General features: G+C 33.1%; 1 protein-coding gene across 1 annotated transcript; it reads left to right on the plus strand.

Annotated features, from left to right (window-relative positions):
* The first annotated feature begins 13,242 nt into the window (after positions 1–13,242).
* On the plus strand, positions 13,243–15,378 carry ACS9 (1-aminocyclopropane-1-carboxylate synthase 9). The gene is made up of 4 exons (XM_078315092.1): positions 13,243–13,463; positions 13,596–13,727; positions 13,836–13,996; positions 14,113–15,378. The coding sequence occupies exons 1-4, from the start codon at positions 13,323–13,325 to the stop codon at positions 15,053–15,055; spliced, it is 1,377 nt and encodes a 458-aa protein (XP_078171218.1). The 5' UTR covers positions 13,243–13,322; the 3' UTR covers positions 15,056–15,378.
* The last annotated feature ends 509 nt before the right edge of the window (positions 15,379–15,887 follow it).

The raw sequence follows: 15,887 nt of genomic DNA on the forward strand, positions 1-15,887 counted from the left end.
TCACTGACCAAGGTAATTAGCAGGAACACTAATTAACCGTTACTAGGTTAGTATGTGGATTAAAAGATGGTTAAGTTTTACAAACCATTGACACGAGATGTCATTTTAATCACATAGATACATGTTCTAGGAACATGATATTTGACAGACCCCGAATGAAACATTGAATAGAATTGTGTTCATGTCATTAATGTTTTCATTCAGTATAAAGTTCTACAGTATGAGGTATTCATCGTTCTAGCTAAGAGATGTGTATGTGTGAGTGTTATCTAACGCTGTCCGTAAAAAACAGTCATAACGGTAGCACTTCCATATGTATAGCTTAGCTAAGGAAATGATGGTTTACCAAAAGTACTATTGTCCCTCGTATTTTTGTACGAGCTATAGCATCACTGGGCCCCTTGGTAGAGTTAGATTATCTGCATGCGGTATAATTACAAGAGTAATTATATTTGATAATCTGCTCAAGATCAAGAAAAGATCCAGTTAGCAAGGATGACACACATCTATCTTGAAACTGATCTGATAGCTATGAGACAGAAGAACTGACACAAGTAAATTGTTTACTGGATCGTGATATTGTACAGTACAGCATCATCTGTGTAATTGGATGGTCATGATGTATTCTGCCAGATGCCGCTCATGATTATAGAAGTTAAAACAGTTTTAATTCTATTTACCAACATAACACAGATCCTATTGGGTCACACCGTATAGGAGTTAATCGGAGAATCTTATTGTGATTGATTATAAATTGGTTATGATCAATAGTAAGATGGTTATAATTAATTATATGTGATATAATTAAATTATCAATGTCATATAAAAATGACAAGCAGAAACAACGGTTAATTTATAAATGTACACGTTACATTGTATAAAAGTTACCGAAACAACAACCGCAAGAAATATAATTGTTCAGAATAATTATACGGATATTAATTGGATTTGGGCCGAGGGCATTTTGGTCTTTTCACTTTAGAACTTATCCATACATGTCATCATCCTTATCCATACATGACATGTCATCATGTTTATCCAACCGAGGGCATTTTGGTCTTTTCACTTTCGAACCTCCTTACTATTCACACCTCCTTACTATTCATGGGGTATTTCGGTCATTTGGCAACCGCCATATAACCCTATAAATAGGGGTGGAGGTGTAGAGAGAGAAATCACTAATTCACTTGTATCGTTTCGTGTCGAAACGAATCGGTATTTTCTCTCTTTCTCGGTTTCTCTCCCAAATAGTGTTTCGGTTGAGAAAAGAAAGTTATACGTAGTTGACGTATAATCTTGCGGGTTGTTGTGAAGTATATTTACGGGATCAATGAATAGTATTTTCCCGAATTTCGCAGTATGTCAGTTTTGCTTATTTGTGAAACTGAGTAATCAAAAATTCGTGTTTACGGGTTTTCGTCTTTTTCTTCGTGAATAGTGTTTTTGTAGAATTCCGCAGTTTATAGTATTTCTGGCAAAAGAAATAAACCGCTCTCCGATTAGTCCTGGTGGATAATCGATAGAGGCATCAGACGTCTGATGCTCTGAGACGAGTCATTCCCGATGTAGCTCTTCTCACTCGGTCTGCATTCCAACTGTGATTTGGAAACAAGGTATAAATTGTTATATTAATCTATTTAATTGGTAAATAGATTAAAGATTTAGAAAATCAATTATGGAGTAGATCTGTAAATAGGATTAAACGGATTTTCTTGATTCATTTAATCCGTAGCTTAAGTTAGATGTAAAAATTTTTGTTTTACTCTTTCCGCAGCTTAAGCAAATAAATGGGTTTGAACCATCAAAACCCAACAGACTTAATCAATGAGTTTGAACCGTCAAAACCCAACACTTATTACTAATTACCATAACGTCACTCATATATTATATTACTCATATATTAGAGTCTGGCTACATTACTTATATAAACATATCATGATATATGCTTATAAGTCATGTATATGTTTTTAAAGTCCAAATGAGAAATTCGAGCCGTTCAACATGATCTCCATATTAAAATGTGCTTGGAAACAAATTTTATTTTTTCCTTGGATATTTTTTTACTATTTTCTTTTTGGAAATTTTGAAAATATATATTTTATAGAAAATAATGCATTAAGATGCATACAAAAATCTTCATTTTTTGACTGGTTGATTGATACTACATAAATTAGAAAATTTAAAGTTTTATATGTATAAGAAGCTCTCAAGAAGGAGACCGGCTTGAGCGGTTTGAAATTGTCGTTTAGACTTTGATAACATATAGATGACTTGTAAGTATATGTCATAATAGATTTATGAGGAGGTTTCAAATGCCTCTATTTTTTGTGCCTCCACTATATCTCTATTTTTAAAACATTAATAACTCAAAATTTAAACATAAACATCAAAATAAAACTGTTAGAGATAATCTACATCATTTTATCTATGCACGTGTAAAAATTTATAACATTATGGCACAAAAAAGTGCCATTTGAACCCTCCACTAGATTTATATAAGTAGCGTAACCGAATTTCATATATTATATATAAATAACATACACAAGTTTTGTCGGGTTTTAATCAACTTTTTTTTTCTAGAAAATTTATATCTAACCAACTAAACTCTAATTTATATTTTTTCATATTAATCGATCAAATTAATCGAATTAAATAATTAAACTAAACTTATACCTTACTAATTGAATTTGTATCATCTTAAGTTAACTCAAATATTAAGTTAAAATATGAACCGTCCGATTTAAATCCGCATTAGTATTAAAAGATTGTGTGCATTATAGGCGCCGCGTGAGAACGCAGAGAACGCAGATTCCTAGTAATTGATCGAGTTACAATATTTATTGGAGGAAAGGGGAAAGCTCAGTGTCACAGAGGTCAGGTCAGCAGCCAGTTGGCAGTTGAGCAAGAAAGAAAGAAAGAAAACTAGATACCGGAGTGAAGATGGTATTAATAGTTGCCTCAGAAGAAGCCATGAAAATACATTTTGAAAGAAAAATGAGAATAAAATCCAGCTTAGAGACAACAAGGACACCGTCACCGACTACCCGCCCCCGGTCTTTGACCACTTTAGGTCCAGTGTCAACTCTTCTGCTGATGTCAAATGCAGCGTGAAGTGGAGTCCCATTCTTATATTATGTCGGTTCACCTAAAATCTCAAATTTAATTCTATTTCTTTCTTTTTTTTCTTCAGAAGAGAGGTGTCAATTTACAACACAAGTTCATTTTTTCTTTGATGGTGTTTTTTTTTGTTCAAAGTCTTATTTGAAGTCAATGCCTTATCTATAAAGAATCAGTCTTTAATTTAGTAACAGAGACAATGCTTTCTCTGTAGAAAGTCATATATTTGAAACTCAAATGGTGAATTCTTATAGTCTGCATTAACTCTTAACACAGAATTTGAGTTAATGTAGAATAAATTCGGACTGTCCGATCTGTATTGGCACGGATGGATTGGTCCAGATCTTAATCAAACGGTCCAATTGCTTAACTCAAAATCTTAATTAATGCAGAAGATGTGAAATCGATGGAGGAATTATTTCTGAATATTAAATAATTGAGTGACTCGACCTTCAATCTTTATCTCAAAAAATATTTGTCCATATAAATGTTAATATAAATCGGACATATCTATTTCATATATATAATTCTGGATGAGTTTTCCATTATTTGCATATAGTGCCACTTTTTTTAATTTCCTGTATAACTGATTTCTGAATAAAACTATCTCCAAACTTTTCTTGCAAAATCCTATCCCTCTTTTCTTTTTTCTTTATTATTTCGAAATTGTTAACAATTAACATTTTTTTTTTCTATTTTTAGAACATTTAGCAAATAACAGAACTTTATTATGACGAGGATTCTAGTTGAATCTCATTAAATACTTGTACCAGGTTAATGAAAAGTGGTAAAATTTCTATATCCTTCCAAAACTTAGAATTTATAATGCTGTTTTAGCATTCAAAATTTGAATACAAATTCAATTTCAATTTCAAATTAATTATGACATTAAATCATATTAGGCCAAACTACGGCCATTTTTATTAAAACCCTAAAAAAAAAAGTTTTTTACAGATCTGTCCCCGCATTCGGATTTTTTTTAAAATTGCCCCAACCGCCTGGCCCACCCCTCCTAGCAGACCACCCGGGCCAGGGGCGGTCCTCTTTTTTTTTTTTTTTTTTAGAGAGATCTTAATAATTTAAATAATTTTGTGAAGAAAATGTTTTCTTATTTAAAGTGTATGCCAAAAAATAAGACATTTGATATATTTATGAAGTGATATCGTAACTCTTTATAACTTTCATTTGATTTGTTAGTTGGATATCACAAGTCTAAAGATAACACTAAGGACTTGGCCTTGATTCTTGTCAACATATACCATTTGCTTATTGTCAACATATACCATTTTTTTAGAGAATAATTGGATTATTTGATTATTGTCAACATATACCATTTACTCGGAGATAGGCAAACAAACATAATAAATAGTAAATGCATTTTAAAATAATTATATGAATAATTCTTGAATAATCTCTTAGGCTTTTGACTAAACAAAATACCGATCATTGTATGTCTACCGTTGAACGAAAACTTAAACTGAATTTTTGAGGCACTAAACGATGTTTTTTTGAAATTCTGATGCTTTTGATGCCCGGAGGTTTCCTTTGGGACGATATTCAGATTCGTCTCATTCCCTCCTTTCTGAAAAGTGGTCATACGCGCAAATCTGACTTTCCTAGCCAAAGCTATAGCTGTTTAAAGTTTTTTCAAAAGCTGAACTTTGAAAATTCATAACTAATTGTAGAAAAATTCAAATAAATTGAAATTTGTGTCAATTATGTATATTTTTAATGCTCTACATGCTGGTGTAATCACTTGTGCAGTTTGGTTCCTGCATCAGTCCAGACTTGTTGATTTACCAGAAGAGGTCAAATTTGATATTTTGGGTGCATTGCACTATACCAATGGCCTTTGCTTAGTGCTTGGCTGCTGAGTTTGGACTTGGTACCATACAAGATATTAGTCTAGGGTGCATTGTGTATGGACAGAGATCTAATTTGAGATTTTAATATATTTTAGTTTTAGTAGCTCTAAACTACTGTTTTAGTACCAAAAATAAAAAGAAGAGGATGAACAAGTTGTCAGAGGTTGGAAATTTTTGAATCAAGGCCAAGTCTTTAATTAGTGTTATCTTTAAATTTGTGATATCTAACTGACAAACCAAATCAAAGTTATAAAGAGTTACGATATCACTTCATAAATATATCAAATGTCTTCTTTTTTGACATACACTCTAAACAAGAAAACTTTTTCTTCACAAAATTATTTAAATCAAAATATTAAGATCTCTCTAAAAAAAAAGAGGACCACCCAGACCCTAAGCGGTCTGGTCCCTAGTGGACCGCCCCTGGCCCGAGTGGTCTGCTAGGAGGGGTGGGCCGCCCGTGGGCCAGGCGATCAAGGCAATTTAAAAAAAAACCCGAATACAGAGGCAGATCTGTAAAAAACTTTTTTTAAGGTTTTAATAAAAGGAAGCATCTAATTGTCCACAGCCTTTTGTCCACCATTTGTCCATAGCTTTAACTTGCGCGAATACTGTAAAATTACTTCTACATGCTGTATAATTATACAATATATCACACAACTATTTGAAGTGGTCCCATGATAGTTAGAAAAAGATTGCAACGAGAAAAGAAATGTACTTTCAGACTGTACTTTTAGAAATTGCAGTTATAGGAAGTTATTGGCAGTTAGAGTTAGTTATTAGCGGTTATTAACGGTTATTGGCAGTTAGAGTTAGTTATTAGCGTCTGCACTGGGTTGAATCTTGTATACTGTAAAATTGAATCTTGTATACAGTAAAATTTTCGATTGAATCTTGTATACTGTAAAATTGAATCTTGTATACAGTAAAATTTTCAATTGAATCTTATATACTGTAAAATTGAATCTTGTATACTGTAAAATTTTCAAATAATACTGTAAATTTTCAATTAAATCTTGTATACTGTAAAATTTCTAAATCTAAACCATAAAATAATATCATGTATACTGTAAGATAAAATGTAAAAAATGCTACATTACAGCTTAAACTACCAACCTGCAAAGAATCATGTATACTGTAAAATTTCAAAATATAAACTATAAAATAATACCATGTATACTGTAAAATTTCTAAATCTATACATACATCCATCATCTGTTCAACAAAAATCTGTTCACCACACAAAAAATCTGTTCACCACACACAAAATCTGTTCACCACAATGTTTGACTCTGCTGATTCTTCAATTCCTACATCTCCCACAATATCGGGTTCGGCATTTAAATCGATTTCTACAACCCTAATTTCTGCAACACTACTCACGCTTGAATTTTCACTTGCCAAATCTTCATTCAAATCAAAAGCCATTGGGGCAAAGCTATAAAAATCAATACTAAAGAATGGTAGACAAAAAAAAAATATAATGATGTACATCAAAATGTATTCATAACACTGTATTTGTATATCTTATATACTGTAAATTACTTAATATAAAATGTAACATACACATATCATAAAAAATAATACAAAGTGCATATCAAAACATTACTTATATACTGTAAAATTTGTCACCTATACCGTAAACCAAACCCATTTGTAACATAAAATGATATATATAACATTTAAAAAATAACAATATATATCATGTAAAACTGACTTGCGTCAATCCTGTAAAATTCCTAATTCAAAACTGTAACTTATGTAAAACAATCTAATAACAATTTTCAAACATAAAGAAAAAGTGTTATTTCACTTGCACCAATCCTGTAAAATTCATAATTCAATGCTGTAACTTAAATAAATTTTTTTATAAAAAATGTCATTCAAATTTTCAAACATCCAGAAACTTTCATAACAGATTGCAAAATGCACAATTTCACAAAACTAACAGTACAATATGAAAACAATATGCAACAATACTGTAAAATTCATCATTCAATGCTGTAACTTAAATAACAAATCCTACAAAAAATGTACTTCACATTTTCAAACATCCAGAAACTTTCATAACAATTTGATACCCTGTAAAATGAGACATATATATTGTAATTCATATATATATGTACTGTAAAAAACAGACAATACAAAATCATACAAAATTACAACATACGAATAATATTTAGATAAAAATTCAGTCAAAATGATAAATCCGTTACTGCATACAATGAAAAACACAAATTCAACATAAAAACTTACTAGATTTGAATATCGCCGTCTTCTATCCGATCGAAATACACTATTCCGTCGCGATCATGTTTAAACAACGAGACCGAGTCAGTAATTAAAAAAAATAGTCATTGCGAACGAAAAATGAATGACAGAAGAAAAATACTGTAAAACCACAAGATACATATTGTAAAACTACAAAGTGAATACTGTAAAATAACCCGATTATGCTCCAGATCGCCTCGCTCTTATCTCTCTTCTCCAGATCGCCTCGTTCTCACCTCTCTCCACTAGATTGCTCCTCCAGATTGCCTCGTTCTCATCTCTCTCCACTAGATCACCTCTCTTAGATCGTCTCTCTCCATTTGAATCTAAGAGAGATACCAGAGAATTCCGTCGGAGAGAAGAAAGCGCCGGCGAGCGGTAATGGAAATTCAAGGAGGAACAGAAGCCGGAGGCTTAGGTGTGGTTGAGACCGAGACGGAGATGGGGATGGTGGCGCGAGGAGGCGACGGGGGACGGGTGGGAAGAACAGTGGCAGAGGGAGCGGCGTAGATGAGAGACTCGATCAGGTGATTAGTTTTGAGAATTCTAATTTGAGGAATCGGGTGTTTAAATAGCAAGACGAAGTCGTTACAAGAAGGTGGGGACCGACAATTGGAACGGGAGTTAGATAAGATTGTAGACAAATTGTGGACAAAACCCAGTGGACATAAATCTTTTATCTTAATAAAAATGGCCGGCCAAACTATCCTTACTGTTGTGTTTCCTTTTCGTTTCTAATTAAGTCTTGAATTCTATTTCCTTTAGTAATCAAATATTTGGACACCATGAGGGTGTTCGGCAAGTTGGTTTGGCTTAAATTTTAAGCTCCACTAAGGAAGAGGTGTTTGGCAAGATAAATTTAAGAAAGTGAGTCTTTAGCTTTCTTAAGGAGGCTTAATGCCTTAAGCCGTGTAGAATGGTGGCTTAAAAATTGGGGCAAGCTTAAGAAAGTGGGCAAAAGGAAGCTTAAGAAAGTAGTTTTAAGCTTTGCAAAGGAGCAAGTGTTTGGCAAGCTTAAGACTCCTTAGAGCACTAAGGAGCTCTAAGGAAGCCTAAGCTACCCTTGCCGAACACTACCCATAAGCTTTATACTTAAAATTAACTTAGACAATAAATATTTGAAAATATGAAGTTCTCTATAATAGAAACGTCTTGAGCTGAGAACGCATATTATGATTTTATTTAAGAATTATAGAAAAAATTATGAGTGAGAAATTTGGAAAAAAAACCCAGAAATAAATAAATTTAGGAGCTCCTGTGTATTGAATATATCAAGGTGTCTGTGAAACTTTTGTATTGTCAAAACCAGTGTTGTAAATACTGGTATGTGGTCGTCGGACGAACAAGATACTGTCAAGCGATTAATCGGAAATAATCGGAAATCATTGGTCATAATCGAGAATAATCAGTTGATTAGTCAAAAAAATCCATAACAATTTGGTCACCGCCAACAACTAATCAGCTGACTAATCAAACCTAAACAAACATTTTTACAACACTGGTGAAAACTATAGCTGGATTTTTTTATGGCGCATGTACAGATAATCCGTCTAGTTAAAATAGGTTGATTTTATCTTGAAATTCCTATATTGTCAAGGATAGAAAAACTTGAGGAGGAGTGATGTGTTGATTTTGATATTGACGTTACTTGGAGATAAGCAATGATCCATCTTTCTCCTATGACTAATGCTATTCATTTAACCGGATACCCACAAGTCCTGTTCTCACATAATTTCATAAATATCCAAATATTTTGTTGAAATCATTGGTAGTCTTATTTATTTTCATGATAAATACATGCAGGTAATTTTTTATTATTTTTTTTAAGTTCATTTTATACTAAATCAAGTGATCGACAGAATAACAAATATAGTTAACTACAATTAATTAATTTATTTTTATTTTTATGAACTACTTGTGATATTATCGACTAGTACTGTAAATAACGATGTAAATAACGGTATAAATTAATTAATTTATTTTAACTATTACTATCAGTGTTGTAAATAACGGTATGCACTCCTCGGATGGACATGATATCGGCAAGTAATTAATCGGAAATAATCGAAAATAATCGACCTATTAATTAGAAAAATCTGTAACGGTTTGGTCACTGCCAACGACTAATCGACCGATTAATCGGTCTAAACGGACGTTTTTTACAACTCTGATTACTATTACTAGTATTATTATAGGCCTAATATTGACTGAGCAAAAAATAGATAAATTTCAATTCAAAATGCTCATATTTTCTTAAGAACGAACTATATACGCAGCAAATAGCAATATCCTCTTACTATAAATGTCTCGCACGTGCTTTACAAAAAAATTATATCAAATACTTAATTTTACTACTTTCCCATTTCGTCTGATTTATTTCATCAACTTTTTTTTCTTATTTATAATTACAAAAAAAAAAAATTGTTCTGACAATAATCCTCACCGAACTGCATGTCTAACTCATAAAAAGTTTTAGAAAGCATGATACAAGAATTACCAGACAAAAAAATGAGGAGATAAAAATTAAATTAGATCGGTAGAAGTATAAAAATTGGAGTATCAACCATCATCATCTTCATTATTATTTTATTTCGTTGAACCAAATCTTCTGTCTCTCTGTAGGCAGAAAATTCCTGTCCCTAAAGTCACTGACAGGTAGATTCAGGATAGGTTTTAACATTTAAATATCAAATATAGTTTTGTCTCAAAGTCTATTTCGGATTCACTTGTCAATGACTTCGGGGACAAAAATTTTTTGTCCACAGAGAAGCAGATGATCCGATTACTTCATTAGAGAAGAGTACACAGTCTACACTCAAAGGTCAGTCAGGCTCGCCATATAGACCCAAAATTAGTACCGATGTCTACGAATTTCTAATTATGTGTGATGAATTTCCAACACAAAAATGATTTGCAGGGGAAAATCTGAGTATTAATGAGAGCAAATTGTATTGCCAAGTTGCCAAGTTGCCAAGTGTCCGATAGAGACGTTAACGTTCAAATATAATAGCCAATTAAATGGTTCTAATCCACTTCAATTTTTTAAAGGAAAATTAACAAAAATGCCCAAATATAAAACGGCATAAAACCGCTAGGTAAATATTATTTCTAGTCCATGAAAAAAGTTTGTGATATTTCACTTCTTTTTTATGGATACAAGGACAAAAATGTCAGGTTACTTTGAATTTTTCTAATTATTTTTTAATTTTATGTCAGCTTAGCATGAAATTTTCTATTGCCAAATTAAACCAAAATGTTGAGTAGTAGCTATCTTGTCTGAATACGAATACGGAATACGGGCACGGATATTGTAAAGTCGAATATTTTTATTATGGAGAACAAGATGAAAGGTTTGGATCGGCCATTCGGATCGACCATTAGAATTTTGAAAAGTCGAATATTGAGCCGTCGCACGGGAGTCCTCTTAGCTACCCATAGCATATTAGCCAAATCCACACACACACACACACACACACACACACACACACACACACACATATATATATATATATATGGATGCATTTAAAAGTAGACGTTGATGCTACATTGCAGTGAGAAAAATAACATTTAAATTTGCAAATATTAGATTTCCAACACAATTATCCAAATTGTGTCAACCTGGCACTAATACATGTACGGATAATATGGAAAAAAAAAAAAAAACATTACCTATATAAATTCATCTTTACTAGACACTTCTTTGCTTTGCATGCACCTCGCATCCATACAGCTCCCCTTCCCAAAGAAATTTCAACCAACGTAAACAAAATCTAAGAAGATCCATTTGATATCAATTTATTGTCATATATTAATTGTTCAGTCATTCAACAAAATTGAAGGTATGTGTACCTTATGAAAGCAACAAATAGCCACTTAAAAAAAGAAAAGAAATTAAACCAGTAAATTGTATGTATTTTTAATTAATAGAAAATAAAGAAATTGGATGTACTAATCTTGATTGAATTCTCTTTCAATAAGAATATATAACACTATCCATGCATAAAGTAAATAAGAGAAAATTTCAATTAAGATGAATACTTTTCGAAGCATGAATTCTTGCAAAAGAAGCTAGAGAGACTCATGCTAGCTAGGCCAACACATTCTCCTCTGGAATGGCTCTATAGCCTAATCAATGTACTTCTTTTGGACTAGATTAAATTACTTTGGATTACACTGTAATATTTCCGTCTTATTGCTAGAGGTGGACTCACATGGTTCCGGGGGGCAGGGGCCCCTCTGGATTTTGAGTTTTAGTGGTTATCTATCAGTTCCGATCGACTTTGTCTTCTTCTAAATTTTTTTTTACCTCCTCTGGATGTTTGATTTATAATTCAGATTAAATTTAGCGTTACAATAAAAAAAATTGAATTATGATTGGTAATTAGAATGATATGTTAGGGCATCGAAAATTACAAATCAGAGAAGTAGAAAGTATAAGTCAAATCATTATTGTTTTATCGAGTACTCAATTAGTTAATGGGTTTAAATCCAATTCGATATTTTTTATGTCCCGATGAAAATTCTGAATCCCGCCCTGCTTATTGCTATAAAACACCATTAATTACATATATATTTATTAACAAAAATTCTTCAATAGACGTCAAGTCATGAAACTAATGCAAGAAGCTTGAGAGTAGAAGAGTCAACGGACACGGTGCGGATACGTCTAAATTAGTTTACTGCTGCCTAGCTTATCTTTACCCGTAAGATATTAGTCTTGTTCTTATCTTATCTTAATCCGTTAAGTATTAACCTTATACGGTTATTATAAAATTAAGTGCTTGACCCTTATTTTACTCCAAAAAAAAAGGTATGAACCTTATATTTATCCTGCTTACTCGTTAAGATTAACATGTAAAAAATAAATAATTAACAAATAATGAATAATTATTGAATAAATTGATATTTTATATAGTTTAATCCAACAATATAACGAACAAATAAATATATTAAACATATTATACATTATAAAATACTAGTATTGTCTCCATACGTTGCAATGCACATATTATAAGATTAAATAGAGAGACAAAAAAATAATAATATTAAAAGAGACAACGAAAAATGACCGCTTGAATTCAACAACCTTATGTGCTTGTCAAAGCATACATATTTTTTTGTTTTTTCAGGATTATTTACAACACAAATAAAAAAATATACACTAAATTTGAAGATAAATAGGAACAAATAATTCTATTATTTCTTCATTCAACATAGATGGTGAAGTTATTGTACATACCAACAAATTGGATCTGAAGTTATTGTACAAACCGATAGATTGAATCATTAAGCTACATTATTCTCTAATTACCCTAAAATTTATCTTGTCGGGATGCTAAGAGGATGTTGCTCAACAAAAGAATGCATGCAGGGGTTCTTGAGTAAAATATATTTGTACAAGAGTAAAAGTTTCTTTAACGGCGGCTTAACAAAACAAAAACAGTAAAATCAGAAGTCACCGTTGAATCAGCGATTTTCAAAGTGGCTTAATAAATAGTAAAAAAATTCAGAAAAATGTAAAATTTGGTCTCCAAGCACATATTAGTATGGAGCGGTTCAGATTAACTTTTTAAATTTTAAAATTTTAAATTTGAACCGGCAACATTTTGACTTATATGCTACTAAAAACATATTAGTCTCTTTCTAAACAGTAACGGCATCCCGCTATTTACAACACTGTAGCGCGCTACAAGTATGTGTGCGTTGTCGGCGCTCCTCTGTTTTTTTGTTCCTCTCCAGTAATAAAACAACGGGTCATACTAGATATAAAATAGACTGTTCATTTTACATCCGACGGTGGAGATCATACATGTAGCTAGTTGGTCCATTTCGATGCTCTTTGTTTATCAGATATATATTAACCGAAGAAAAAACACAAAAACAATTTAATTAAAAAGGCCGTACAAGCTTCCACTCTATATAATAGTGCAAAAGAAGGAACTTCAAGTGCAATCCTATTCGTTCTCTCATCATCTCTCGTATTTCTCTCTCTCTCTCTCGCACACACACTGTACACGCTAGAGACACGATTAATTATAAGCTAGTTGCACATAAAGAAAATTAAGGAAAATGATGTCAACGAAGGCAGCGCGCAACTCACATGGCCAGGATTCCTCTTACTTTTTAGGATGGCAAGAGTATGAGAAGAACCCCTACCATCCCACCACCAACCCACGTGGCATCATCCAAATGGGCCTTGCTGAAAATCAGGTATATATTTTTCTAAATTTTCTCAACATATATACTCGATTAAGTTAGTAGAGTCATTTTGAGCAAATTTATTGTGTTGCAGTGCTGAAAATATTTCTCACTATATATATATTTTTTTCTTTTTGAATGAAGCTGTCATTTGATCTGATCGAGTCATGGCTCGAGTCAAATCCGGATGTGCTTGGGCTCAAACATGACGGTGCATCGGTATTTCGTGAGCTAGCTCTGTTCCAAGACTACCATGGCTTGCCATCTTTCAAAAATGTAAATGCTTATTGAAAGAGAACAAATTAAATTATTTCTATTAATCAATATGCACCTTTTGTCAGGCAAATTGCATTGTTAACGAGTTCTGTGCATGTATATATACAGGCACTTGCTGAGTTCATGGCAGAGCTAAGGGGAAACAAAGTCCAGTTTGATCCAAGTAATATAGTACTAACTGCCGGTTCGACTTCCGCTAATGAGATACTTATGTTCTGTTTAACAAATCCCGGTGATGCTTTTCTTGTGCCAACTCCATATTATCCAGGGTAAGCTGTGGGTCCTATGTGACAGTATATGTGTAACTGTAGTTCATATATTAGATCTTGGCATCTTGCAGAAATGATGTATAAATGACCAATGTACATATATGATATAATTGCAGGTTCGACAGAGACCTTAAATGGCGAACTGGTGCAGAGATCATTCCAATCCATTGCTCAAGCAGAAACAATTTTGAGATAACAAAAGGTGCACTCGAAGAGGCATGCATTAGGGCTCAGAAGAAGAAACTGCGGGTGAAAGGAGTCTTGGTCACGAACCCATCAAACCCGTTAGGAACCACGCTGACACAGCACGAGCTTGAAATCCTTGTGAACTTCATTAGTGCTAAGCGCATTCATCTTATCAGCGATGAGATATACTCTGGCACCAGCTTTGGAACCCCAGAGTTCATTAGCATTGCAGAAGTTATCAAGGGGCGTAAAGATGACGTGGAGGACCGGGTTCATATAGTTTATAGCCTCTCCAAGGACCTCGGTCTACCGGGTTTTCGAATCGGTGCAATTTATTCCTCTAATAAGGCCGTCGTAGCAGCTGCAACAAAGATGTCTAGCTTTGGCTTAATCTCCTCTCAAACACAATACCTCCTTGCCATGTTGCTCTCGGATAAACACTTCACCGCAAGTTACATGAAAGAGAATAAGAGAAGGATTAAAGTTCGTCATGACCAACTCGTCGAAGGGCTAGCGGGGATCGGGATACGTTGCCTGGAGAGCAATGCAGGACTCTTCTGTTGGGTGGACATGCGACATCTCTTAAAGGACAAGACTTTCAATGGCGAAATGGAGCTATGGAAGAAGATAGTCTACGATGTCGGCCTCAATGTTTCTCCTGGTTCTTCATGCCATTGCACTGAGCCCGGATGGTTTCGTGTGTGTTTTGCAAATATATCAACCGAAACACTGGATTTGGCAATGCAGAGGCTAGCGAGCTTTGTGGAGTTGAGTGGTCCGGGAGAGGGCCCACCGACAAGGAGTAGGGGCCACAAAGCGTTGATTAATTGGGTTCGCCGGTCAGCACTTGCTGACCGTCGAACTGAAAGATAGTACCGGAGGCATGGCTAGCTAGCTAGTGTGAATCCATTGGTTCATTTTATAATTCCTCTATTAATTTGGATACTACTTGCATGGAACTTATAATTTTTTTATTTTTTTTCTTTCCTTTTCTGATGTTTTGTTTTTACTTGAGACTCAGTCCAAGTATCTCAATTTTCATGGTGGATAGACAAATCATCATTTTTGACAACAGCTCAAGCTTCAGTTGTTGATGTAGAAGCGTTAAGACTGAAGTCTCTGTGCCAAGTCAACCCTAGAATTATGCTATAGCTGATATGTATCTTTAATTGTTTTTGTTCGTTTATATTATTTATACAGGCTTCTTTATCTTTTTTTCACTTTGTTGACTAATTAATATACATTAGTTATAATTATGGCAAGGGCATAGTTAATTTATTCAACATGTATGTTAACTTCTTTTCAATATTTAATATCTACCAAATTGTACGTGTTCCAATAGACCCAGTCTATCTGAATCTCTATCATATTCTAACAGAAACTTTTGAAGATCTTTTTTTTTAATCTGAAGTATAATTAAGAGTTAATAATCTAAAAAGTTGTTTGACTTCCTGTTGCGTCTATACTAAATTAATACAAGAGTGGAAAGAGTTCACACGATTCGCATACACACACACGCACAAAAAAAAAATTGTTAATTCAGAATTTGCACATTATCTGATGCTATTTAATTAGAATGAACGGATTGAATTAATCTCATTGCATCTTTATTATAAGAAAACTGGCATTTGTTTCTTGCATTTAAGAAGAAATTAATATTTTCAACAACTTATCAATTGGTCCCAGCAAAATTGACTTTATATGT

The sequence above is a fragment of the Carex rostrata genome, chromosome 14 (assembly GCF_964058835.1).
Source record: "Carex rostrata chromosome 14, lpCarRost1.2, whole genome shotgun sequence".
Lineage (NCBI taxonomy): Eukaryota > Viridiplantae > Streptophyta > Magnoliopsida > Poales > Cyperaceae > Carex > Carex rostrata.

Coding starts and splice junctions, on each gene's coding strand:
- ACS9 (XM_078315092.1), top strand. CDS start 13,323: ATGATGTCAACGAAGGCAGCGCGCAACTCACATGGCCAGGATTCCTCT. Junction 13,464..13,595: donor TGGGCCTTGCTGAAAATCAG/GTATATATTTTT, acceptor TTTTGAATGAAG/CTGTCATTTGATCTGATCGA. Junction 13,997..14,112: donor CCAACTCCATATTATCCAGG/GTAAGCTGTGGG, acceptor ATATAATTGCAG/GTTCGACAGAGACCTTAAAT.